At 46.4% G+C, this 27,585-nt stretch overlaps 3 protein-coding genes across 4 annotated transcripts in view; 2 read left to right on the forward strand and 1 right to left on the reverse strand.

Moving 5' to 3' along the window:
• CELF5 (CUGBP Elav-like family member 5) overlaps positions 1 to 4,597 on the forward strand; it is a gene marked incomplete at both ends in the record, with an annotated part of 38,932 nt that extends 34,335 nt beyond the window's left edge. Inside the window, 6 exons of one of the 2 annotated variants that reach the window (XM_082010827.1) lie at positions 1,730 to 1,874; positions 2,546 to 2,692; positions 2,913 to 2,975; positions 3,063 to 3,146; positions 4,213 to 4,356; positions 4,470 to 4,597. In XM_082010827.1, coding sequence (XP_081866953.1) covers positions 1,730 to 1,874; positions 2,546 to 2,692; positions 2,913 to 2,975; positions 3,063 to 3,146; positions 4,213 to 4,356; positions 4,470 to 4,597 — 711 coding nt within the window. Of the gene's footprint in view, positions 1 to 1,729; positions 1,875 to 2,545; positions 2,693 to 2,912; positions 2,976 to 3,062; positions 3,147 to 4,212; positions 4,357 to 4,469 lie in introns of those variants that run through there. The other variant, XM_082010828.1, reaches the window with a different exon arrangement.
• A 5,388-nt stretch (positions 4,598 to 9,985) lies between these two features.
• On the reverse strand, positions 9,986 to 18,383 carry HSD11B1L (hydroxysteroid 11-beta dehydrogenase 1 like; the record flags this gene model as incomplete). Its single annotated transcript, XM_082011002.1, has 7 exons — positions 9,986 to 10,172; positions 10,473 to 10,638; positions 11,454 to 11,547; positions 12,606 to 12,697; positions 14,309 to 14,420; positions 16,924 to 17,054; positions 18,299 to 18,383. 7 exons carry the CDS (start codon positions 18,381 to 18,383, stop codon positions 9,986 to 9,988), a joined length of 867 nt encoding a protein of 288 aa, XP_081867128.1.
• A 2,717-nt stretch (positions 18,384 to 21,100) lies between these two features.
• On the forward strand, positions 21,101 to 24,627 carry MICOS13 (mitochondrial contact site and cristae organizing system subunit 13; the record flags this gene model as incomplete). The annotated part of the gene is made up of 4 exons (XM_082011003.1): positions 21,101 to 21,129; positions 22,385 to 22,541; positions 23,409 to 23,460; positions 24,530 to 24,627. 4 exons carry the CDS (start codon positions 21,101 to 21,103, stop codon positions 24,625 to 24,627), a joined length of 336 nt encoding a protein of 111 aa, XP_081867129.1.
• Positions 24,628 to 27,585: the final 2,958 nt, after the last annotated feature.

Here is a 27,585-nt window from a genome sequence, read left to right on the forward strand (position 1 = left end):
GGGTCAGTTCCACCCCAGCTGCTTCGCTTTTGTGCCAGCTTATGGAGACAGCAATGCCATGAAATTAGGCAATTCCTGTTCTTTTTACGCAACAGCAATAATCAGCTTCTCTGTGGAAGAATCCAAGAGAAGGTTTAGCTAGCCACCAGATTCTCCAGCTGAGACCTGGCCACACTGGCTTACTGACTCAGACATTTGTGGATGAGGCAGGTTGCTTGAGTGGTGTGTATGTTGCAAAGCATATAGTGGGACACGGTTGTAGTTGCTGTAAGGAGGATTTGTGCCATGTAGTTTTTGCCGTGTTCCACGCCCCCCCAGCTCCTCCTGTGGAGTTGTACAGTTTCCAAACAGCTGTGCCAGCGTCTCCCCTGCTCTTCTTTGCTTGATGGCAAAAGCAAGGCTTATAAAAAGGGCTAGTAAATTTTGCATCCAGAACTAAGTCTTTGTTGCCATTGCACTCTTGAGTGCAGTCTGATTTAATCTTAAGCTCCAGAGCAGCAACTGATACCCAGATAGGACCAGAAGGATTGTTTTCTTCTTCCTCCTAACCTTCCTCCCAACCTTGTGTCTTACCCTCCCCACCCTTTCACCCCCGCTTTTTGCATTGTGCATTTTTGCCTAGTCAGGTGCGTTATGGGACCACAAGGAGCTGTCGTCTCCCAACCCCAGGGCGCAGGCCACTGCCAGAGGCAAGACTGAGCTCAGTGGATCATGGGGCAGACCTCAGATGGTAGAGCGTGCCGTAAGAGCCGGGCCTGGCTGGACACCTGTTTGTACGGCAGGGTGCACGTACCATAATGAGCTCTGCATGTCTCAGCAGCAGGGCATCCTCGTTGAGGCTGGGCAAAAGGAGAGGGATCTGGACCCCATTCCTCGAGGCAAAGCTGTGTTATTTAATATCTGGCAGTGTCCCAGGGGAAGTGGCAGTGCTCAGAGAAGGGGCTGTGGCTGGTGGGAGATTGTGTGCTGTGCCTGAGGCAGCAGCAGGGCCTGTGGTGAGAGGGTGCTGCAGGAGCTCTCTGAGCAGGAAGGGCCCATCGCGATGGCCTGGTGCGTAGCTGAGCGAAGAGCCCTCCGGGCTGCTGGCATGCAGAGAGGGCGAGGGTGGGTGGAGGGCTGCCTGGCTATGGCCCTGGCTTTGCAGAGTCTGCCCGCCTAGCTGTGTCCCCCCGGCTGTAGGGCAGGAAGCTGTGCCCAGCTATGGGGGGGCTTCCACACATGGCCTGGCCCAGGCCGCCGACCCGCGTCAGTAGGTGCAGCCCCTGCGTGAGTACGTGGCCGCAGGGAGCTCCAGGCCCACCTCGAGGTCCCCGGGCGCGGGGACCGTCAGCCGGGACGGGTGCGGGGCTTCAGAGGACGGCAACGACGACACCCGCCCCAGCAGGTCCCGCTGAGTCGCGGGGAGCGCCGGAGCAGGCAGCGGGAGCCCGGCGACCCCCACTGGCGGCTGGGGGAGATGGCGAGGCCGCAGCTCCGGTCTGTCCCCGGCCATCGGCAGCAGTGGCGGAAGGCGGAGGCCGAGCTGGCCTGCACAGCCTCTCCGAGCTCCGAGCAGTGGAGCCCTGATGGCGGGAGGCACCCAGCAGCGCGAGGCCTGGGACGAGCGGAGCGAGCCACTAAGCCGTACGTGGCCCTGAGTGGAGTTGAGACCCCTGGGCGGTGGCGAGGCCCTAAGTGGCACAAAGCCCTGGGCACCATGGGGCCCTGACTGCACGGTCCTGCCTTGCAGCTGATGCAGCAGCAGACGACGGTTCTCTCCACCTCGCACGGCAGCTACCTGAGCCCAGGCGTCGCCTTTTCCCCTTGCCACATCCAACAGATCGGTGCCGTCAGTCTCAACGGGCTGCCAGCCACTCCTATTGCACCAACATCAGGTGAGGGCCTGGTGTGGGCCAGGACGCAGCAAGTCCTTCACTACCAAGGAAACTCCTGCCTCAGCACTCAGCATGGTGCTTGTACAGGTAAAACAGTTCCCACATCCCTCCAGGCTCAGCATCTGGATTAGGCCACTCTTCTAACACTGCAGCCTCTGAGAAACAGCAGTCCCTAATTGAGCGCAGATTTCTGCAACCTCCCTGACACCCTCACATGTTCAACACACATTCTCTTGCCCTACAGCTGTTCCTTTCTGATGCAGTTTTTCCCTTTGATAAGGAAGGGCCAGGTTCCCAGGATTGCACCTGACTCTACAGCTGTTATTCATTATCATAATCCCACAGTAATAATATGAGTAATAATGCGTATTGGGTTTGAATGCGTGTCAAGAACAGGGCTTTGTCATGCTAGGTGCTGTACAAACCTGGATTAAAAATGTTCCATCCCAAAGCTCTGACAGCAGCCAGGACTAACTAAGCTGCGCACACTCTTCTCACTAGTGCTGCCTCTAATTTTGTGAAGGCTCCAGCACTAGTCTGTCACCTCCATGTGCCAACTAGAAGAGATAATAGCTTCATACGCAGCAGTCTGGCCAGGCAGATGGACGGAGGGAGCATGGGCTTTGCAGGACGTTGGCTCTCATAGGATGTCCTCTCTTCTTTCTCTACAGGGCTACATTCACCGCCTCTCCTGGGAACAGCAGCCATGCCGGGACTGGTGGCACCCATTTCAAATGGATTCACTGGAGTGGTACCATTCCCAAATGGACATCCAACCTTGGAAACAGTTTATACCAATGGCCTTGCACCATACTCCGGTACGGAGAACAGGAAAAAAACCCTCAACATCCAGAGGCCTCAGGAACTGCAATTAGCTCCTCTTTTCTGGATTCCCTACACAGAAAACTTCTTCTAGCTCCCTATGGGCCAGGCACTGAGACTCACTTGGCAGGGGGATGGGGGTTGGGGTGAGAGAGACGGAGAGAACACATGAGTGATTCCCTTTCTTGTGCTTCTGATTTGTGTTCTTCTCTGCAGCCCAGAGCCCTTCAGTAGCAGAGACTTTGCACCCAGCCTTCACAGGAGTTCAGCAGTATGCAGGTACAAGCTTCCCTTGTCTCCCTCAGGCCCTTGCATAGCTGACCAGATCCTCAGGTAAACAGTTTGTTCTGTCTCCTTGGAATACAGCTGTGTATCCAACCACCACCATCACCCCCATTGCTCAGAGTATCCCTCAGCCACCTCCCATCCTGCAGCAGCAGCAACGAGAAGGTGAGGAGGATCAGGGTGGGAATGTGTGTGTCCAGCAGGGCAGGGGGATTTGTGTAGCTCGTCTTCTGCACCACAGAACCAATGGAGAGGAGACAGCACTAATCTTTGTCCACTCTAATCTTTAATATTGGATCTGGGTTATGAAACCAACCATGAGTGGACTGGAAGGGTTCAGAGGATGTTTGTCATGCAAACTTGCTGCTTATTCCTGGCCCAATGCTGCCAAGTACAAAGGGGACAGCAAGCACTAGAACACCAAGCTTTGACACCAAAGGGTATGGAGTCAGGACCTTCCCTACAGAGGCAAAGAGCGCTTCCTCCCCATCTTTACTGATGCCAGAACCACACTGGTACCAGTCAAACCAGCCTCTCCAATGCATTCTCCTCTCACTTCGCCCTTCCTAGCCTCATGAGTTTGTTTTTCAGATTATTTCAAAACTGGCCTGGACAGAATTAGGAGACAAAGGCATTCTCTGTCTGCTCCTGCTTCATACAGCAGGTGTCAGAAAGGGAGCAGCTCCTTGTGCTCATCAGGCTCACAGGGACCATGTGAAGGAGTGGGCAAGGACCAGGTCAGCCCATAAATCAGATGTGTGGCAATCCAGCAGATTTCCAATTGGGGCTGTGGCTTATGGGCTCAAGGCAACCACTGCATAGCTGTGGGGAGGGAATGCTAGAGCAGCAGCTTTCATATAGCAGTGTTTGTTGCTCTCTTGGGACTGGGAGAGCTATGAACAAGGAGCTGTCACCTCAGCTAATTTCCTTCCAGCAAAACGGCACCCAGACACTCACAAAGTTATTGTGTCCAGCACCCCATATGGGAACTGGGCAAACTGTGAAAGTAAGTCTGCTCTCCAGAAACTCCAGCTCTGCATATTGCCTCCCAGCTGCTCTTAGAGAGCCCTCAGAACCCTTTGAGGACCAGTGACTGCAAGAGACAAGCAAGAGGAGGTCAAGACAGAGGAGGTAGTACTGGGGTTCTCCTCCAGTGCTGTGCTCTGAGTTGAGCCCATTTCTCTTTGGGGGCTCTCTGTTTTGTCTCTCCCCATTGCCTCCATGTCTGCAGGTCCTGAAGGCTGCAATCTCTTCATCTACCATCTCCCTCAGGAGTTTGGAGACAATGAGTTGATGCAGATGTTCCTGCCCTTTGGCAATATCATTTCCTCCAAGGTGTTCATGGATCGTGCCACCAACCAGAGCAAGTGTTTTGGTGAGTGCTGACACCAGCAGGCAAGGGAAGCATGATGGATCATGAGGACACTCATGCATTGGGCATGGCATCAACAGTGCCGTAATTATCCATGGCTGTGTCCTGTCCTTCAGGTTTTGTAAGCTTTGACAACCCGTCCAGTGCACAGACTGCTATCCAGGCCATGAATGGCTTCCAGATTGGCATGAAACGCTTGAAGGTCCAGTTAAAACGACCCAAGGATGCCAACCATCCCTACTGACAGCAGTGAGCAAGCAGGAGTCACTTCTGCAGCACAGGTAAAGCTGGCACCATCACAGCACAGTTTCTACGCAGTGCTGGCCAGTGTCAGGGGGCAGCAAGGTCTGGCTGCTCCCTGCAGGGTGGGAAGCCAGGAGCTGAATGCAGTAACACATCTAGCAGGGCAGAGGCCTCGACTGCCAGGGCCCAGGCCCAGCACCTGAGCAAGGCGACCAAGGCAGGCCTGGAGATGATGGCCAGGTTCAACCAAGAGTCTAGATCATCAGACAAGTTTGTGGCAATGAGGCAGGCCCAAGGCCAAGCAAGAGAATCAATCCACAGGTCAAGATCAGGATCAGGTCTGGTGAAGGTAAACGGGGTCAGACATAGACCAGTGATTGCCAGGCAGGTCTATAATGAGAATAATAAACAGATCTGACATCAAGATGGGAAGACAATCCAAGGGTTGGAGTCCAGATAGTAAGATCCGTGGACAGGACAGGTCCATGGACAGGTGGAGACTGGCACTTTTGCAATATAGACAAGGACTGAAGGTGCAGGCCTGAGCTGTAATGAGACTCCTGGGCCCATGAGCAGACAGTGTGGACAGAGGCCACAGGTGAGGCTGGTCAAGGCCATTAAGGCCCATTAGCACACTCAGGGCCCTGACAAGCAGATGGGTTCAGATTACCTGCCTGTGGTCTAAGCAAGGCTTGGTCTCCTTTCTGACTGCTCCCAAAAAGCATTCATCTTCCTAAAAAGGTTTTAAAACCCAGTAGTTTTGCTTTCAATTGTTACACATGCCCTGAAATTAGTCTACAGAGAATGCTTTCCAGAGTAAGAAGGGACAATCCCATGATTCACAAGGATCACAGAAAAGCAGAGAAAAGGTGAGACTGTGAAGGGCCACAGAAGAGCTGCCTGTCAAAGGGCTAGCTCCTACCAGCCAACAGGCTGGGAGCAAGGGAGGGCTGATCTTGGTCCCTTCTAATTGGGGTCATCTTCCTCCACATTTAAGCAACAGCAACTCAAAGGTTTGCATAGATGTCCTCCTAATCTCCCAATTCCCTCCCTCCTCCCTTTCTGTTCAGGTGAAGGGAAAGTCCAGAGGAAGAATTTCTGCTTCAGGTTGATTTACAGAGAGGCCAGTAAATTTATCAACTCTTTTGACACCACCCCTTTCCTTCCTCTTCTCCCCACCTACCCACCCCATCCTCCTTCTGCCCTCTTCCCCAAAACATGCAATTAAAGAGAAGGCTCAGTATCTGCCCAGCAAGAAGATTCTTGCCATGATGGACTCTTGTATTTGCTGCTAATGTGGTGCATAGCAAAGGGACCAGAGAACCAGCAGCCCCTGGGGACCTGAAGCTCTTCCTTTTGGGGTATGCCTGGTGTATATGGACCAAGAAAACACACTGGTGTGTCTCTAGGTTACTGCAGTGATGTATGGAAACTTAGCTCTGTCCCTCCCTCCCTCCTGCCCCATGTCCCATCCCTTTCATAGATAAATATTAAAAAAAAAATATATATATATATATATATATACAGTCTCTATTTTTTTTTAAAGTGGCTCACAGGACCAAACTTTTCCATTCAGAGACTGACTCCTTGCAAGAGGGATTGGAAGTTAAGGGTTTACCTTTGCAACAGTGTCTTCTCAGCAAGCACTGCAGATAGGCCTGAACATTTTGAGAGGATGTTTGGATGGACAGAGAGCAAGAGAGAGGGAGAGAGAGAGTACATCTCTCTACTGAACATTAGCAAGAAGCAAGGAGAAAGAGAACTACATACCTCCAGGATTAGGGCACAGCCAGCTGCTCAGCTCGAGTCACTCGTCCAGCGACCTTAGCACCAGCCTGGTTAAGGATCTCAAGAGCTCTCAGTCTTACCTTTCCAAAGGCTTCTGCAGACAAAGCTCCTGGAATTTGGTGCCAAAGCCTATCCTGAGCACCCCTGAATTAGGCTGAAAGCACAGGAAACCAGTCTCTCTACCTACAGGAACTGTACTGCCTCCCCACACGTCGCACAGATCTGTGTTTCATAGCTCTCCACAGTAACAACATTTTCTTGATCAAGGCAAGAGAAGATGAGACAGTGTGAGCAGATGCAATCTCCAAGACAGAGTGACAGAAGCCTTCAAGGGGCTACAGATTGCCTCCCCATGTCAGAATTAACCTAATGCTGGTTAATGGGCAGTTCTGATTCCCAGACAAAATGGGACATTTTCTCCATATGAATTTAGCAAGAGGACTCACCTCTTACACCCTCTGCAAAGCTTTCACAAGCAGACACAAAGAATCTATGATGAAAGAGGGTTATCATTCTGTTTTTTCCCCACCACCCCCTCGAAGGGACAGATTATACATCATGCAGCATATATAGATAACAGCTACATACACATACCTATAAGCACAGAACATAGTTCAGAGCTTGATTTAACAAAGATCCCCTGGGGGTGGGGGAGATGTCATACTGATAAGGCATCTCCCATCTCTGTTTCTACCAAAATAAGGAAAGGAAATTATAACAAACCAACCAACCCCACAAACCTTCTGAATGATTAGTTTCAATATTCCAGAGTTTGATAAGGTACCAAGAGCATTCATGTGTGTGTGTGTGTCTGCGTTCAAACATGAACAGTGGAGAAAGGTTGATGCCATTGATACTGAAGCGAGATACGGGAACTTCAGAGAACCTTGGCCAATTCCCATCCTTCTCCAGTTTCCCTTTGTTCAGATGTTTGTGGCACAGTTCTTTTAAGTACCTTCCCATCTCCTCAACCACCCTTCTGTATCTGATGCTGAGAGTTTGAGAGAGATGGATGAAGCTGTGCGAGTCCGTGTGTTTCTATAGTCCATGTTTACTTATTGTAAATACCATTTTTATACTTAACATCTATTATGTATGTGATTTGTATAATGATGTACTTTATTTCTGCTACAAGTAATTTCATGAAGTTTGAACTTAATCTAATTTTGAACAAACAAACAAAGAAAAAAAAGGCCAACAAATGCAAAATGGGAAAAAAAGGACTTTGGAAATTCTAAGTCAAGCTGGTTTAAAACCAGCATTTACAGTTTCTTCCATCACAATTACTGATGTGACTGTAAAATGTTACAGGTGTGATACAAGCTTTGTCAATGTCAAATTCCTGATAAAAAAAAAAATCTTAAATTTATTTAATAAAAGTTTTACTTGCTAAGTAGCTGGGGTTTTACTTACTTACTGTATTAGTTGCACCTGCTTTTAGAGAATAGTTACACTTGAAGTCTATCAACAAAGGCCTGAGGTAAGTCTGTTTCCATTCAGCAAATCATCTGTGCAGTCAGTTAAAAAGCATTTCACCAGGGGATGGATGACAAAGCCTGAGCCCTATAGAAAACAACTGTGCTTTACTCTGAACACCATGCAGTGTCCCTGTGTCTCTAAGGCAGCTGCCTGGATTTTTATTCCAGTCTTCAGCGTATGATCCCCAAAAGGCACGTTTGCTGTATTAGCACAGTTGCAACGAATGAGTTCAGCAGCCAAGCTCCAGCAGAGCTAAACACAAACCAGTCACAGCTCTTGCGTGCAGATACCAGACATCTTTTAAGAACTCCTGCTCACACCTGAGAGAACAAAACTGGTTCTCTCAACAGCACCTTGATGCCAGAGCCCAGCCCATCTGGTGTGATGCACAGAACCAGGAAAAGGGAAAGCAAATGCACAGACTCCTCATCTCTGCCCTGAAGGTGAGGAACATGCTTGAGGTTGGTAGAGAACCAACTGCGTTTGGCCATGCCCATGGTTCAGTCTTCTAACCCCTTCTATAAAAGCACCAGTTTCCCTGGGACTTTCTTCTGCTTTGAAACCCCTATTTAATGGTGTGGAGAAAAGCAGAATATGAGCAGAGAATGAAATATAGGAGTACCTCAATTGTTGATGCCTCCTTGCCCCTGCAGCAACGACTGAGCCAAGGTGTATATAGCAAACTGTGATGAGAAACATGCAGTTGTGTGTTTTAAAAGGTGTGAGTTCAGACTCCAGAGTTTGTGAACTGCAGTGAGTTCTTACTTCCACACAGCTCTGTAGAAAGCTTTGTTACGTCAAAATCCAGTCAATGACAAGGAGAGAGGAAGGAGAACACTCAGCTGGTGCCTGTTTCTGTGATGTGAATAAAATATACTTGTGACTGGAAGTGGCACATACCATTCCCAGTAACACGAAAAAGAACTCAAGCTGCAGTGACATCTCTTGCAGGCACACCAGTTTTTATATTTAGCTCAGAACAAGAGTGCACTTACTTAGTCTAGCACCAAGCTGTCAACAGAGCAAAGAAGGAGAGGGGCATGCAGTGGCCCTTTCACAGGAAGCTGCCTCTCACCAGCTAGAATGTACCCCTCAACGTGCTGCTTTTCTCTTCTTGGAGAAGACCAGCTATGATTGAAGAAAGATTGTGATTGGCAAGGCTCTGCACACTCCATTTTAGTTCTATGTTCCCTAGACAAGCCTGTTTTTTAAGCAATAGCTGGCTGTTCCAATAAATTGCAAACCTGTTAACCAGGTTCTACAAAATGTTCAGCTTTCAAAGCTACTTAAAATTCCTTCAGGATTCATGCATTGTGGGCAGGAGCAACACTAAATAACCATTCTCTCAGACACCAAGGAGCCCACATACATAGGATCTTTTTTCCATCCCCAGCCCAGGAGAATTCAAGCAGAGACTCCTTTTTCTTAGGTGCTAGAACTTAAAAGCCATGACACATATCCATAGGAATAATGTGTTAGGGAAGAATTCCCTCAACATTCTTTCTCCTGTTCAGTGCAGGAATCGTCAACCCATCTTGGCATTTAAAGCAAGGAAAAGCTGATTTAACAGGTCCCATGCAGTCAGCAAAAGTCTACCAACAGGCCTGTGCTCACAGCAGCCAGGTCACCAGCCTTTCTTCACAGAGCAAGCAATCCACATGCAATACCAACACGTAAAAAAAATAGTTTAATTAAAATAGAGATTAGAATTCTATTTACAGGAAGCAAGAAGGTTCACAGAATCCACAAAACAATGAAGCAGTGGAGAAGGATGTCCCAGGAATTACAGGACATCCTGTACAGACAGAGATTATAGCTGGAGCCGAGACAAGACTGGAGGCAGTAAAAGCAGACAGGTGAGGCTGAAGGAGGGGAGATGGGTGGAGGGCTAAGACAGAGCTGACAGTGGGAACGATCTCTGACTAACAAGTAGAAATATCTCAACTGTGGCTGAAGCAGATGAGAGGGAGCCCAAGAAAAGTCTTACGAAAAGAGCTAAGGTTACTTTGCCACCACTGCTGCCCTGCTCCTGCTTGACACCAATAGTTGAATGGGATGCTTAGTGGCACGGGGGGCATGTGATTAGAAGGGATGTAGCATGGGAGAGGAGACTGAGTATCCCTTAAGGACTGCTATAGTTATAGTAACTCTGTAAAACCTGGTCCCGGTTATAGGGGAACAAAACCCAGAGGCAGCATGTGTACTGCAGCCACCATGGATAGAAAGCCTCCTGCATCCGCAAGGCACCCCCCCAGATGATGGCCAGCGCAGCTTCAGGAGCAGGAGAAGCAGTTAGGTGCACTTTGCCCCTAGAAGGAAACATTCAGAGGATCACTCAAAGCCAGTCAATCTTTGGTGTGGTTTTAACTGTGCAGACTGACTACCACAGAGTTCTGCATGCTCATGTTCCATGCTGAGATGGGCATGCACAACCCCCATGATGTACCCAAGCAGATGCACTCCTCCCATTAGTTTTCTTGCACATCCAAACAGATGTGTACAGCATTTTAAACACAGTTGTTGTGCATTTTTTGCATGTTTTCAAGAAGAGACATGTTCCTGCAGACACACTCCCTCCCAGACCCCTACATCCGCCTCTAAATACACACCTGATATTCTCTAATGCTGCATCAGTATCAATCAGGCCCAGGATGCACAGTGTGATAGAGACGTTTCTCTTCTGCATAATAAGTTCATGGCGCAGCGAGCTGAAGAATCCATCCAGTGCAAACTTGGTGGCAGAATAAGAAGTGGTGAAGGGAGTGGGTATTTTCCCTGGAAAGGAAAAAGAGAGAATGGAAAATGCCAGGAAAGCAGCTGTAAGGAGGATGGTGCTATGGAGAGGGAATCTGGGCAAAGACAGAGGCTTTGCCATCCTGCATCAACCCATGTTCTGTTCAGGTGAGTCTCCCTCTATTTCTAGTCACACACACAAAATGACACCACTTTGTGTGAGCACATCCCAGCACAAGAGCCTCCACATATGTGGATAAAGGGAGGAAATTTTGTTTAACTTACACAGTAACCAGGTCACATGCTGGGCTAAAAAGTCCAGTGTCATGGTCTACCTGCACCCCATGCAAACACACATGGCCTGGGTCACATGCTGGTGCATCCGGCCATGACACTTCCCTGACACCACACCAAGGCATGGATGAGCTGTAGTCTGAACTTGTGTATGGTGATGCAGCTTCCTTGAGCACAGACTGAAGACCTTCTCCTGCCTTTTCATCCCATACAGTAGGTGCAGCTACTCAGCAGCCTGCTATTCAGGCTGGCCAAAGCCAGAAGGCCTTAGAGTGGCAGGATGGTCAGAAATGCAGGAGAGATGGGCCTGGCTGTGAGGGACAGGAGCCAAACCGCAGCTCTGCGCACGTGGTGAGTGAAGAGCGAAGTTCCAAGGGAATGCAAAATGATACAACACAGAGAAGGTCTTCCAGAAAAGAAGGTGGCCAGCCAGCCAACATCCTGCTTGCTGCTATAAAATGCACAGCTTGAAAATGTGTTGAGGGGTTGAAAGACACAAACATGATGTGCTGGGAACCATTGTTTCCACAAGGCCAGCAGTTATGCCAGTTAATGACACTAACCTATGAGAGAAGAAACAACCACAAGAGTGCCTTTATTCTTCTCCAGAGTGGGAAGAGCTGCTGTTGCAAGTGCCACATAGCTGAAGAAATTCACCTGGAATGATAAAAGTAGACATGGAAGAAGCAAGAGGATTTGGAGGGTAGGGCAGCATGAGCCAGAAAGCCAATACAGTGGTCAGAAATGGAAAGGAACAAGGCTTGGATTTGCTTTTTCAAACATCAAGCAAAAAGAGTCAGCTGTGTGAGGATGGGTACAAACATTGCATCCATGAGTCTTTCAGATTCCAGAAAAAGCAATGGAGAAGAGCCAGAGCAAAAGTTCTTCCTGGGCTTTAACATACAGATTTCCTGACAAGAGACAATTAGCTGTCGCTGATTTCTCTATATGCCATTCTTTACTCTGCAATCCCTATCCAACAACAAGGACACCAGTAGTGTCTCAATTTGCTCCCCTTTTAAGTTCCTCTTGACTGAGCTCAGACTACAATGAAGCATAATATTCAGCATTTCTTCTAAGCTTGACTGCCCTCTAACTTGTAAGAAATTTCTTACCTGTGATCCCAAGCTCCCTACTCTCCATCAAACAGGCTCCTTCCAACATGAAATGGAACTAATATGACCCACCTGACCTAAGAAGACTGAATCAAGAAAACAGCTCTTCATGTCCATGGTCCAAAAACCTGGTACCACGGTGATTCTATAAGAAAACTCTGAATCTGTGAGCAGAGATTCAAATGGCAAACACTATTTCATACAAACTTATTGTGTTCTGCAATGACATATGCACTTGCTATAGATTATATTGGCCTTCCTAAACGATACATTAAGTTCAACAACTGCCTGTAACTTCCCATCAATCCCCAATAGTTCTGGCCTAACGGCAGATAAGAAGGACAGAAGGAAGGAGAGAAGTTCTTCCTAGACATTCCTCTGCACACATATACAACAACTGAGCAAAATACCTGTCCAATAACAAAGCCTTCAAACCATTTGACTTGAAACACGAATGAAATAAAATGAATGAAATAAATAAAAGGTTTGTTCTCAACCATTGCCTTAGACTTGAATTTGCCTTTGAGCTTCCCAAAGCTGTCCCAGGAGAAGCCAGACTCACCCAGTTCCAGGTGAGCTCTTCCTGCTGGGAAACCTCACCTGCATGAGCCAGCGGGTATACTCCACATCTCCAGCCCACATCTGGAAACGGGTCACACCAATGTGGTTCAACACCAGGTAATCCAGTCCCCCTGTGGATAGGAGAAAAAGTAGTCAAACAAAGGAGCCAGACCCTAACCAATCACCAAGGAACTCAGGAGGGCTGAACCAACCAGCCTCTCCCTCAGAAGGCTAGAAAGTGCTTTACCGTTAAGATACATGAAATATGTTCATCTGGGAGCAGCTCAAGGGTAGAATTGGAAGAAAAGCTGTTCTTCGCCTGCAGCTCTCCAAAATGATGTTTCAGGGCAATGCAGACTTCGAACTTAGTTCTGGTGGTTTCTATTTTCCAAGTTATAAGTATACAAATTTGTAACAGAAAAATTACGATTGGTATGCGAATGTATATATGCAAAAACATCTGCAGAAACAGCAGAAGGCTTGAAAGAAAAGTATGAATCGATGGCTGCTGGACTGGCAGGTCGTCCAGATCACAGCACACTTACTTACACACAGTTTCTTAAGACAGCCACATCAGGAAAACCAAGAGTATAGTGAAGTAATTAAGACACTCAAATAATGCACAAAAGGATAGTGAGTATAACAGAAAATTCTGCCTAATGACAATCTGACCCCAATGAGACAAGAAGGAGAGGCAAAAGATCATAATCACTGAACTCTACAGGGCACAAAAGACAATCAAAAAGCAGCACATGGTCACCAACCAAGAACCCAGAAGACACAATGGGGACTCAATAGTGGGCATCCCTCGTCCTTTGTATCACCACAAGTAAGCTTGGCCAAGGTACTCAGTCATACACATCTTGTTGCTTGTGAGTACTAAAGAATGAGTGGGAGTAGTGTGAATCAGTTCTGGTTAAATAAGACCACCTTCCCCTTCTATACAGGGCAGGTTACTGCTTTCAGACCCCCCAGTTTCTGTCTCTCTCAACACAAGGCACTATGTTCAGGGTTGAATGCGTGCAGCTGGTAGCCGCTCACATCTGGCAAATGCATGTGCACATGTTACTCTGCGATAGGTGAGGTACTGCAACTGTTGCTGTGGAGTGCGGTTTTAGTGAAGTACTGCAAGCAAGTACTTTCTGCATACTTTTCTCCTCTAGCAAAAGACATACCCTCCCCATGAAAGGCAGCTAAAAAGATGGCCACATCCAGATTGGTATTTACAACCCCCACACCCTCCCATTCTAAACATCCCTCTCAGTGAACACGGGAAAACTGTAGCAGGAAGCTCCTACTGGAATGAGAATTGTCTATATACCTGAAAGCCAAAGAAATGCCCAAGATGAAGACAGAATTGAGATCAGAATCAGAATCCCTCCTCCTTGCTCAGCTCACCTGCTTCTGACCAGGCAAGCAGCAAAAATCTGAAAAGTCAAAGATACCTCTCCTTTCACAGCCTTCTGTACTCAGGTAAATTACAGAAACCTGTATCTTTCAACTCCAGGGTTATCAGAAAGGAGACAAGATAAGATCTGTGCCATCAGGCTTATCTCTGATCAGTTGCATAAAACTTGCATGCCAGTATGAAGTATGACATAGCTTGAGAACCATAATCCCTGAAGGGTGACCAGGCCAGGTGTGATCTAAACCTTTCTTGAAAAAAGAAACATGATATAAACTGGAGTGAGAAGCAAAGTTTGTTCTCTCTCCTCAGATTCTGCCATTTTCCTTCTGCTTACCCAGCTTTTGGACAGCAAACTGAACCACCTTTTCAGGCTCAGAAGGGGAAGACATATCTGCAGGGATATAAAATATTTTCTTTGCTCCAAGTGTCAGGCATTTCTCCACCACCTCGAAAAAGAACACACCCAAAGATTAAACAATATGGAGTGGGGGGAAAAGAATAGAAATAAGGGCACTGTAAGGCACTGGTTTTTTCCCCGTACCACTATCAGTGAGAGTCAGTTCTGGACAGAGATGCACTTTAATTGCAAATCTACCGCTATTGAGCCCATGGATTGCTTATTTTGCATCCAGACTTTGTTTAACCAGAGAAATAGAGGTAACTCTTAGCAGGACGCAGATTCAATCTACCCTGGAAAAGGATCAAGATTCACCCAAAAAAACCAGTCTTCTTCAGGAGAACTCTTCTGGAATAAGGGTTATGCTTTACATTAAATTCTTTTTGTTCCAAAATACCTGGCAAGGCAGTAGTCATCTTTCATAGTTCCTTTGCTATGTTGAGTATGTGAAGGTGCCCAGTAACGATACGCAGTTTAGCTATTTGCTGAAATAACACCTTCCAGGCATTAGGAACTATTCTTATGCTCACTGTCCCCAACTCTTCTTTTGTGCCATTTCACAGTGAAGAACTTTCCTTGCCAGTCACCTATCCCCACAGTTTAAGAGATACCTTCTCTAAATATTGTCCCATTTTATAAACTACAGATAAAGGAGCCTCATCTATTTGAGCCAATAAAAAATTATTTAACCTACAAAAAGGTTTGAGTCTTTAACAAACCAGCTACAAGTAGAACTGTTTGGACTCTGAAAAGCTGCACAATATTGCACAGGAATTGTAGTTCATAGAATCACAGAATAACTTAAGTTGGAAGGGACCCATAAGGATCATAGAGTCCAACTTCCTGCTCCTTGCAGGACTACCTAAAACTAAACCGTACGACCAAAAGCATCATCTGGATGCTCCTTGAACTCTGACAGGCTTGGTACTGTAACCACTTCTCCCTAACGTCTGATCTGAACTTCCCCTGATGCAGCTTCATACCTTTTCCTCATGTAAATGTTCAGGCAGTGTATATCCATCCTCCTGTAACCTTCTGGGTTACACCTCCCCAGCATGTAGTGTTACTGCCTTCCGGTAGGAAAAACAGGGCATACTGTAGCAGGCACTGGTGTATGGCAACACAAAGCAGCCCATCCAGGAGATCAGTTACAGCAAAGAATTGCACAGGGATGATGGAGTGACTACCTGGGTAGATGAAGGGAAGGCAGTGGATGTGGTTTACCTTGACTTCAGTAAGGCTTTTGACACTGCCTCCCGTAACAGGAAGTATGGGTTGGATAAGTGGACTGTGAGATGGATCGAGAACTGGCTAAGCAACAGAGCTCAAAGGGTTGTGGTCAGCGGCGCAGAGTCCACTTGGAGGCCTGTAGTTAATGGTGTTCCGCAGGGATCAGTACTGGGTCCGGTTTTGTTCAACATCTTCATCAATGACCTAGATGAAGGGTTGGAATGTACCCTCAGCAAGTTTGCTGATGATACAAAACTGGGAGGAGTAGCTGATACACCAGAAGGCTGTGCTGCTGTTCAACGGGATCTGGACAGACTGGAGAGTTGGGCGGGGGGAACCTCATGAAATTTAACAAGGACAAGTGTAGAGTTCTGCACCTGGGGAGGAACAACCCCATGCACCAGTACAGGTTGGGGGCTGACCTGCTGGAAAGCAGCTCCACGGAGAAGGACCCTGGAGTCCTGGTAGACAAGAAGTTATCCATGGGACAGCAATGTGCCCTGGTGGCCAAGAGGGCCAATGGTATCCTGGCGTGCATTAAGAAGAGTGTGACCAGCAGGTCGACAGAGGTTATCCTCCCATTCTACTCTACGCTGGTGAGGCCTCACCTGGAGTATTGCGTCCAGTTCTGGGCTCCCCAGTTCAAGAGAGACGGGGAACTTTTGGAGAGAGTCCAATGGAGCGCTACGAGGATGATTAAGGGACTGGAACATCTCTCATATGAGGAAAGGTTGAGAGACCTGGGGCTGTTTAATCTGGAGAAGAGAAGGCTGAGAGGGGACCTTATAAATGTCTATAAATATCTGAAGGGTGGCTGTCAGGAGGATGGAGCCAGTCTCTTTTCAGCAGTGCCCAGTGACAGGTCGAGGGGCCATCGGCACAAACTGCAGCACAGGAAGTTCTGCCTCAACATGAGGAAAAACTTCTTTACTGTGAGGGTGACGGAGCCCTGGAACAGGCTTCCCAGAGAGGTTGTGGAGGCTCCTTCTCTGGAGACCTTCAAAACCCATCTGGACGTGTTCCTGTGCAACCTGCCCTAGGTGATTCTGCCTTGGCAGGGGGGTTGGACCAGGTGATCTTCAGAGGTCCCTTCCAACCCCTACCATTCTGTGATTCTGTGACTCTGCCAGCAAATCAGGCTCAAAACATGTCACGGGCATGTTCCATCTTTCTACGCAAGTGGGAAGAATTTAGAAATAACTAAGCTGGTTTTGCTCAACAGTTCCGAAGGAAAATTTATCATGCTGACAACTAATTTGTTGTTGTTGTTTGGATAAAAGTCCAAATCTTCTATGTCTTCCCTCATACAAGGAAGTTCTTACCTTCTGCAGCACAGCTTCCCTCCTAGCAGTCAAAACAATTTCAGCACCAAATCTGGCATAATGATATGCCATCTGCTCTCCAATCCCAGCACTGGCTCCAGTCAGGAGAACACGGGCACCAGACAAGCTCTCTTATTTATGGGAAAGAGAATAAAAGATATAGAATTAAGTGAATTAAGCAGGAATTGAGGAAATAAGAGGAAATGGCCTTAACTATTGGCAGAGCTCTGAAGTAGAAAGGCGTGTGTAAATGCTCAAAAGTCTTGATGCTGTTCCAAAACTAGAAGAGGCAGGACTGACCTGATGAAGCCAGATTAACAATACCTTCCAATTCTTGTTAGACTGAAAATAATCAAAAAATCACCTACTCTCTCAAGAATTAGTTATTTTTCCCTTCTGACAGGTGCCTACAACAAAAAGATTAGTCATCAGCCACCTCATATCAAGTATCCAGCCATATTGATCTGTTTTGGCCTGGGTCCCAGGAAAGCTTGGCTAGCTCAGCAAGCTCCAGCACATGGCAGTCAGCTTGGCCCATGTTCCACTAACATGTAACCACCAGTTCCCTCCTCCACCCTGACAATACCCAGGTTCATACTTAGTCATGGAGCAGGAAGCTCAGTCTGACCCACTTCACTGGCATGCTAGAAACCAAACAGCCACGCCTTGCTTCACCATTCCCATCCCTCCTCCCCAGCTCAGCATTCTTCCATGGAATTGGAACTGGATACTGGATAAAAGCATGCAACCAGCATGGCTCAGTTGCTGTGGAACAACTCCCAGGCCCAACTGCCCAAGAGGTGCGTTGTTTTATTACTGTGTGTTGTGGACATTATGCCTAGGCTATGACTGCCAGGGAATAATTATATGGTTATGCAAGCTAGCTGTGTAACGTGCCTTTTGCCTGCATCCCTAGACCAGTATCTTTCAAGGATGAAGTTGGTTTTCACATTATAAAAAGCTGTACAATATAAACCAGGCTCTGCACCTCCTGCCTTCTGCATATCATTTATTCTTTACCATCAGTTTGAAGACATGTCAGCCCTCTTGTGCTGGACACTGCACATCTATAGGGATGGTTCTTGACCCCAAGGAGTTTGCAATCAAAACAAAAAAAAGAGAAAGGCAGTGGCAAAGTACGTATCATTTTTCCCCACGTAGACAGCAGGATCCCTTGTAAGTGCTGTTAGACCATTTTGTCTTCCTCTTTGTTTCAAGCTTCTCTCTGTTTCTGGGGATGAAGCATTGCTTTGGTCCTACCAACTCTGGTAGGACTATGGGCAGGAATGAGACCAGCAGTCAGAGTTTGGAAATTCAACCTCTCCTCTTATGTGACTTATATTCCAGTTTGGAATGACCACCCTGGTGAGCCTACCTGGGTTAAAAGGGTCTTTCCAGAAGAAAGCTAGGAATCCAGCTACGATCCCTGTAGCACAAAGCACTTTTCCTACTGGCTTCATATTCCTCCAAGTTGTGAAGAACGAAGTGAAGTCTTGAAGCTGAGCACTCCAGCCAAAATACTGTAATCTCCTTCCTCTGATGCTGGAAGCCAACCTGCAAGAGGCATGTAAAGTCCTTTTCTGTCCTGCATATAAAAGAGGTGCTGTGTAGAACTGAGACTCCACCTCAGAAGTGTCTCCACTGGAAGCCAAAGTCACCTTTTCAAGAAAGATAGGGAGGACATGGACAGTCAACACCTTGATAAGAAGCTGCAAAGAAGTTGCCGTTACCCTGCTGAAGGCAGGGATTACCACCGTCCTGCAAATGGTTTGCATTTGCCCAACAAACGTTAGGGCTTGGCTGTACCAAGCACTGCAACTCCCTGTTCAGAGGGAGTAACCCTGGCAGGATGAAAAACGTGAAGCTGCAGGCCTGAAGACAATAAACCCTGCTCTTGTATGAGGAAGGGATCCAAAGAGAGCTGGAGAAAGCTCAATAAATCATCTAATCTATCTTCCTGCCTTGCTTAACTACTGTTTTCTCAGCTTTTCATTTGCTCCAGGACAGCCAGTCTGGCACTGAGTCTGTCTTAAATGGACTGGGGGAATTTTTTTTAAATGTCTGTCCCTAATGGAGCACTCCACAGAAACTTGTGGAGTCAGCACCAATTCCTCATTTAAACCATGACTTGAAATTCCAATTTTACAGTAAAAGCCCTCTGCATTTTGTATTGCTGCATTCTGTTTCAGATTCTCACAGATATATTTGATGTAAAAAGACATAAAATCTGAAAAGCAAAATTAATTAAATGATTATCTCTTTTCCAAACGAGTATATTATCTGCAGCTGTTGACAAAAATTTAAAACAGATATGAAATCACGCTGACAGATTACATTTAGATGTGCTTTTCCATGCTTTGGGAATTATACATGCCTGCCATATCTTAAATGGTGTACGCGGCAGGGAGAAAGGTGAGAGATTTATTTCTGTACTTCTCCTTCTTTAGGATTTGTCCTGGAAAAGGAAAATTCAAAACTTAAGTCAGTATCAAAACTTACTGACACTAAACATTGTTATCAAGCCAAGCATCATTAGCCAGAACTATTTCTCTGTATTTTCTGAGTTTTTTGTCTTCACAAATTCTTTAGTAGCCAGAAGCAGTTAGATACAGTGAATATAGGAGGAATTAAAAAAGAACTTTTGCGGTTCTAGAAGCTGTTTTCTGCAAAATTCACTTTGCCAACTTGCACAGTTCTGCAAAGATGTTTAACACTAGCTTTTGCAGGGGGGGAGGGCAGCATATCAGGATATGGATAATACTTAGTGAGATAATTTAATTAACAGTCTTACCCAGGCTACAGAGATGATCAGGGACAGAAGTCTTTGCAGGATTGGGGCCTGGAGAAGATAAAAGGAAAAAAATGGGAACGAGTATGAACTTCAGAGCTGGAAGGTTCTGAGACAGGATAGTATATATTCTTCAAGTTGAGAAGTTGGCAGGCAGATTTGCAAGTCAAGGGTTTTAAGTTAAAAGCATAATGTGATTTGACAACACAACAGGTATTTTCTATTTTTATTCATTGCATCTAATTCTACTCCCCTAATACGAACAAGGGATCCAGGTCAGGTGAATATCAGCAGTTCAAACCATCTATTGTTTGCTTAAAGGTAGATAAAACAACAAATACATTCTGTTTTGAACCTATCTAGATTTTCTTAGAATTAAGAACAAAAGTGAGAAACAGATGCTCGCAATCAGAATTGTGATGGTTTCCAAACATGACAGGCACCCAGAGCAAGAGCTGGCTTTGTTTTGGCCAAATTTTATGTAAGCGTGTACAGTGACTAAAAGGTTAGGAGTGCTGATTTAAAAAAAAAAAAAAAAAGATAAAGAGAGACAAAGGAAAAAGAAAGAGACAAAGAGAATACATCTGATTTTAAGAAAGAGATCTTTCACTGGCAATTCCCACAGCGCTCTGAACTCAGAGTCAACCTCTATACAACACGAGTTCTCCCTAGTCTACAGGGGAAAAAAACCCCTCATGTCTAATCTTCAGAACGTTTAATTCATTAAAGAATTACTAAACTCATAGCCGATAACATTAACCGCAAAAAGCCGTACCTCAGGATAACCGGCACTTCCGACTGCACAACACAGAAACGCAGCAGCAGAGAGAGTCGATAGGATGGAGCCGTGTCACGAGCCGTGGGGCTGAGGCCCTGGCCGAGCTTCCGTCGAGATGCGAAGAGCAGCAAGGTACCGTCTACCGGCATGTTACGATAGCACGAAGCACTGGTGACAGGAGGGACATCACCACACAAGGCGGGGAGATGTGCCCGCAGGACTCGAGAGCAGACCTCATCGCAGAGGGCTCACCACGGAGAGGCACGCGGAGGCGCTGAGCGCGGGCTGCGGGACGGCCCTGCGCGTCCCCCTCGCTCGTTCGTCCGCCCCGGCCCCCGCTCTCGGGGCCCGACCTACCCGTGCGCGCGGCTGGCCCCAACCCACCGCGGCAGGGCGGGGGGGCGGCGGCGCCTCCTTGAGCCGCCGCGCGACCTCCGTGGCACCGGCCGGGCTGCCACAGCAACCGCCGAGGCGGCCGAGCCTTCCCGTGCTCTCCGCTCCGCCCAAAGCAGGAGGCGGGGCGGTCGGAGCCGCCGCGCTCCCCTGGCCATGTGACCGGCTCCCGAAGATCCCTGCGGCGCGCGGCCAAGCGCGCTGCCCCTGCCGCAGTCATGGCCGCCCGGCTTTTACCCGCTGTCAAGTGAGTCCCTGCGCCCGCGCCCCCGCGGCTCACCGCGTCCCCGCGCCGAGGGTCTCCTCCGAGTCTTCCCGGGCCGGCCTGTTTCCAGGGCCCCGGCCGGCCCTGCTGGCCTGCCGGCGCCTGGCCTTGCGGCGCTGCGCCCTTGACCTCGTCTGCCCCCGTGCCAGGCTTGGCCTCCATCTGGCAGCTTCTTTGTACGTCTCCAGATGCCTGTCAGGGGTCTGGCGGTTATCTCGTAGAAAGCATGAAAGCGTAAAATAAAACCAGGGAATGACGCCCAAGGGCACTTGTTTGCTGAGGGAACACTTTCACATCTGGACATACAGCCCATTCGAAGGGAGATGTGGAAGGTGCTTTTGGGAGGGAGTAGTAATCTTTAACAGATAAGTCCCTTTTCCCCAAAATAGTTGTGAATATGTGGATTTAAATATTGATTCGGTCTTGCCTCTCTACGGCTGTATCTGTCACGTTCTACTGCTGCAGTACTGCTATCTGGCAAGTTTTTGTTTGGTTGGTGGTTGTTTTTTTTTTTTTTAGGTGTATGATAGCTTTGTGGCTTGTTTTTTTTTTAAAAACGGGAAACAACTCTGCCTTGTGAATTTGAAAAAGTCACTCTCCCCAGATATCTCACCTATAATGAAAAAGTAAATAAGGTCAAATAGTTCTCTTTCTGTCTTCCATTTTGCAGGTTGCCACTACAGCTGTAAAATTAGTGTTTGTACACCATGCAGTCTACCAGGAAAGTCTAAAAGCCTAGGCAACGCAGGAACAGGCATGGCCAGGTGTTAACTGGACCGTAATGAGCTTAAGAAGATATTGGTGTCTGTCAAATTAATCAGATTACTTATTAACAAGACAGCAAGAGCCACATCATTAACATGGATGTCTTACCCACTGCAAAATCCTTTAGTTCCTTTTATCAAAGGTATATGCCAGTGATTCTCAGACTTCAAAAAGTGGCACATACTCTGAGGTGTTGGACACTTTCTCATTTTTTCTTGAAAACTGTCACTGATAAAACACGAATGGTTATGTTTTCAAGGGGCTGACAGGGAATAGCTGGCCTAGGAAGAAAGGAAAGGTAGCTAGGTATTTTTCTGCTGCTGGTTGTCTGTAATAAGACAGTGCAGTAGAGTATTTGTGATCCTCAGATTTCTTTATCAATACCCTCCCCCTGATGGTCACAACCTACCGAGAGAGATGCATTGATAGTCATAATGTGAACTGAACTGTTGCTGCTTTTGATTTTTTTCAGGTTTGTCATCAAAGGAAGCCTGGCTGGAGCTGCTGTATACGTGGCATATGATCAGGGACTGCTGGGCAGTGGTACACAAGGTGCTGAAGCCCTCAAAAAAGCTCAAGCAGCGCTGCCTCCAGCTATCCAAGAGTGGACAAATTACATAGGCTGGGAGGTAAAGATTGTGCAGATGAACACAGTCAGCAAAACAAACACATCCTCTGACTGAGGAGGAGAAAGCATTGGGGTGATATTCTGGTTCCAGTGACGCTGGCAGGAGTTTTGCTGTTGGAACTGGATTTCACAGTGATAATATTTTGAAGAGGATTGAAATGGAAGGAGGATAAAATCTTTAATTTAGGGGAGAGACATTGCTCACAGATGTTATTCCAAAGGAGACGGGGTAACTAGCCTATGCAGGGTCAAGGAGGAGATTGCAAGCATGCTCTGTGAGGTATTTCACTATGTACTGGTATTCCTAAGTTTCTTTTGAAGGATCCTACATGCTTTTAAAAAATTAATGAAAATATTCTCCGCCTAATATCTCAAGCTGCTAACAGTTTGTCAGGTTGAATTTAAATTGCCTGAAGAGGCCCTTCTCTTTGAGTAATTCTTAGTTTTTAAAATCCTCAGAACGACAGAAGCCTTTGCTGAAAGTTTAGGGGACATGGTGGCGCTGGATTAATGGTTGGACTTGATGATCTTAAAGGTCCTTTCCAACCTAGTGATTCTGTGATTCTGTGAAAAGCATTTTTCATATTAGAGACTATTCTAAACTAATAGATAACTGTAAGGAGACAGCCATGGAGATGATTTTTCAGGAGCACCCAAAAGATAAGTACTGCCTTCTGCCCCTACTTTATACTGGGGGGAAGAACAAAGTTCAGACTTTAAGCCTCATGTCTGATGCCTTTTGAGACTTAGGGAGAGTAGGCACTTAAGTATCTTTGAGATCTGAGGTCAAGAGGCTTCTCCAAGGTGGTGTGAATCCTGTTATAAGTGAAACCCCTCAAGTGCTGATATTTTGTCTTTCTCTTTCTAGCTCCCACCCGCTCCAAAATTTGACTTTTCCCCCTCTGATTACTGGAATAAAGGTAAAATAACTTCTCAACAAACTGAGAAAGGAGCAAGGGGCCAAGAGTGATGTAACTTACAGCAGTCTTGTTTCAATACTGTCCTCCTAAACTGAATGTCAGAAAAGGAGATGATAGATGTTACAGTCTGGTGGAAGGAGCATTGGGACTGGGACTAAGGAAGCGTATTGTGCTCCAGGTTTTACCAGTAGCACACTGAGTGACTCTGGACTTAATTTCTTGTTCCAGCTGTGAAGTAAGTAGGAGCATGAGTGCCCATAAACGTGCCTGCCTTTTCTAACCAGAGGAGCTGATGTTTCTTTTACCTACAAAGCTTGCTGCCCACCTGTGCCCCAAGATAGGCATGCCTACGCTGTCCTAGAATCTAAGACTGAATGTTTCAGTGAAGTGTTTGAGGAGGCCTGTGGCCCCCATAACAAATAGTTAGAGTTTATGCACCAGTGAGTTCATGAGCACTGGTAGCAGTCAGAGAAACTAGAGCATAAAAATAAATGATGACTTATTCTTAAGCAAGGTGAACCTTTGGGTAAAGATTGAGGAGTGTGTAAACTCTTCAGATGGTAGTATGTCTGAACTCGGCCTCTGACTTTTCCAGAGGGATGAGTATTCCCATTATTGCTAGAGATTTAGAGATCTTTGAAGGCCAAAGCATGTTATAAATACCTAGTAAGTTAATTTATATTTTTTATGGTGTAGCAAAAAGTCTTCATGTAATTGTGGGGAAACATGGTCTGCAAGTGTCGTGACATGTCCAACATCACCCATGGAGTCTGTAGCAAGGCCAGAAATAAAATGGAACTTGGCTCAGTTCTTTCTTTCAGTCTTGCAATTGTTTATCCCTTATACTGGTCCTGAAGTTGGAATTTCTCTGTGTCACAAATGCTACTGAGACAATAAAGCTGTGATTGATCCACGGATCATTCAGACCTCAGTGTGTTTGAAAGCTTCTGAGATAGAGAGAGATTTTTCTCTCTGTGTTTAGAGAGACCTACAGTGCTAGAATAACATTAGGAAATTTGGCTTGCATGATGATGATGATTGGGATAATTCTTCTCTGCTTTCCTTGCAGGGGTGCAGACAGTTATGTCTGCCTTGTCTGTAGCTCCCACCAGGGCCTGCGAATACACTGTGGAAGGCTGGAAGTATGTGAAGGATCTTGTCAAATGAACACATTCTCCAGGGTTCATGATTCTCTCCATCCTATGTTGTCTTTGGGGTGATGCATAGTGCATCCCTCTAGAGGGCAGCTCAGCCATGCAAGGGCTACAATAAAAGACTTTGGAACTTCCATTTGTATTTGGGTTGGTTTTAGCATGCAGACTGCAATAATTGCTTTCTGTCTTACCGGTAATCAAAGGCTTCAGCAGAGATCATGGATCAGTTGTAATGAAGTGATGGCCATATGCTGAGGTATAGCCCCTGTTCTAAAGCTGTCAAGCTTGCTAACTAAACAGATTATTCTAAAGCTGAATTAATCTTAAAGGTGAATGCCATCTAATTCAAAACAAGCCAACAAGAGTTAAAAAAAAAAAGCCAAGGTAACAGTAAAAGGTGTCATTTGAAGACAAAGCACTTGTCTTCAAGGTAGCTGAGGAAGGAGTGCCTCTCAGACAAAGAGCACATTCTTGATGTGAAAGCAGCTTCCCAGTGGTCTGTGACTTGTCACACAGTTGGGAGTAGCCAGTGCTAGTTGCAATACTTGTTGATGACTGTGTAATAGAAGGGAGGTTATAAGTCTGTGATGCAAAACTCTAGGAAGTCATAGGAAACTTTTAACACCCCCCCGCCCCGATCTGTTTGGCCTATGGGCATTGCCAGTGTTCCTAGTACATGAGCTTGAACGGCAAAATGACAGTACTGTTTAACTGTAACTTTTCCAGCAGCTGATCCAAATACGCCCTTGGGTGCATAGTCAATGACCAGTAGCACTGTTAAATTCACACCTGTATCTGAATTCCCAGCTCCACAGCATAGGTTATTTGGAGGCAAGGGTTTAGGTTTTAAATTTTACCAGCTGTTGGCTAAAACTAAGTGGGTTCAGTTTGTCTCTTGACTTAAAGTATTCTGTCTGCTAGCTTCTTTAAATGCCTGTAAAGTAGGGCTGGAAGTACTTCTAGGAAACTGGCACCTCTGTGTGTAAAGCTTTTTGGCAACTAAGCGAGAGAGAAAATGGAAATGGGAAGGATCTCCAGTCACAGCAGAGTCCCCATGGAAGGGAGAGTGAGACTGAGGGATTTCCTACTTCATCTAAACCTAGTGCCCCCATGAAGGATTAGGCAGAGGTACCTCAGGAACAGAGCCCATTGACTGCAACTATGTGTGTTGCAAGTTCTTTGCAAAGGAGCAGTGCTATTCTGTGGCTGAGCTATGAACAAGTACATGAACATAAGCTAAACTCAGAGCTGGCCACTGAATAACTTTGCAATCTGCATGGACATTTTTTAATTTCCTTATTTTTTGAATGCTTAGAGACTTCAAGCTATGTTTTCCTACCAGACTTTCTCCTAGTTTTTGCATGAATAAAAACAGAAATGTGATTTTTTTTTTTTTTTAACCAGAAGCCTTGTTTGCTGATGAGAAGCAGTACAAAACAGGAGACGGGATGGGAGGTTCCCAGAAAGCACAAATATTCTCTTGCTCTCCGCCTCTTCTTCCCACAGGAGACCGATAGCTCCTGTGAAGAGGAGGAGCAAAGATGACAGTGCACTTCTCAGTTCCCTGCCAAAATATAAGTAGGTCCAGAAGATGCTGGAAGTAGCAACTAGCTATCAAGTCAACGCAAGCAATGGAGTAAATTTCACTCTGGCAGGGACCATCGTGAACATGTAACCATGTATTGGAGACATATGGAGAAGAACCAGAGTTAGCAGCGAGAAAATTGTTCGCTGGTGGTAGACATCTGTAGAAGAGGCAGTCAACACTTTTTTGGTAGAACAGCAGTGTGCAACATACAGTTAAATTAAGACCTGGGCAGAAAGTGGATTCCTGGGAACTTGCTCCTGCCATCAGTTTTCTGAGGACTTTTTTTTTTTTTATGTGAGAAAAATGTATGTCCATATCATGATGGGTTAGGTACTAACGTCTTGTTTTCCCGGTGGAAATATGAGTGGGCACATGGATGAGGTTTACTATAAAAGCTGAAGAGGTGTTTTATCACAGTGGTATTTCTCGGGATGGAGGACAAGGATGTAACACAGCAGGTTTAGAAGTCAAAGTAAAGTAGCTCATTAGCAGGATATCTACAGTAATTCATTCCAAAATGCTTTTGATACATGCGTTCAGTCCTGTCATGTGTCCTGCTCACCCTCAAAGCATTAACAAAGTAGCTGGGAAGCAATTTCCGCAGCTCCTACAACACCGCAGCTGGCCTTCTCTGCATTGTGAGCTGTTTGGTTTGGTTTGGTTTCCCTAGGAACAGGCCATAAGCTACATATGCTGTTAGCGCATGTTACTTCTTAACCTCTCCAGCTATGTCCAGGACATGAAAAGGCACAAAACAGAAGCAGCTAATCAGTTATCTGCAGTTGTCTCTTGCCTTTGCTGCTATGAAAGCATTCTTGCAAAAAGGAAGTCAGTACCAATTGCTGCCGAAGTGAGGATTGTCAGAAGCACAATCCACCAGCATGTCTGGAGGACCAAAAAAAAAAAAAAAAAAAAAAGAAAAAGACACATTAAAGGCCAATTCTCTGCAGGCTGGACTCCAGAGGATGTCTAGGAGTTGCATAGCTTGGACCTACTGGGTCTTGAAGGTACGTGTCTGCAAATCCCTTTCAATTGGTGCGTACTTTGTCATAGGCATTTGGAGCTGCCCTTTGTATGTACCTGCTGACGATGGAACCTGTCTGGGTGATTAGATATCTAATACATTTTTTCCTGAACCTAAGATAAAGTTTAAGCAAGAGGAATTATACCAATAGCCAGATAGTTTGCCAAACTCGTGAAGTTCAGCGGCAGCTGAACAAGAAGTTGTGAATCTCAGCACCTTCACCACACTTTAGTCTCTCCTTCCTACTGGCACTTTAGAAGCTAGTGTGAGGTGGAGAAGCAAAATCCTTCACTGATGCTCACCTGCAAACTGGCAGTGTCTTCCAACTCAATGAGATCTAAAATGAAGTTGCTTACTCT

Source organism: Phaethon aethereus, assembly GCF_964289735.1.
Source record: "Phaethon aethereus genome assembly, chromosome: 26".
Classification (NCBI taxonomy): domain Eukaryota; kingdom Metazoa; phylum Chordata; class Aves; order Phaethontiformes; family Phaethontidae; genus Phaethon; species Phaethon aethereus.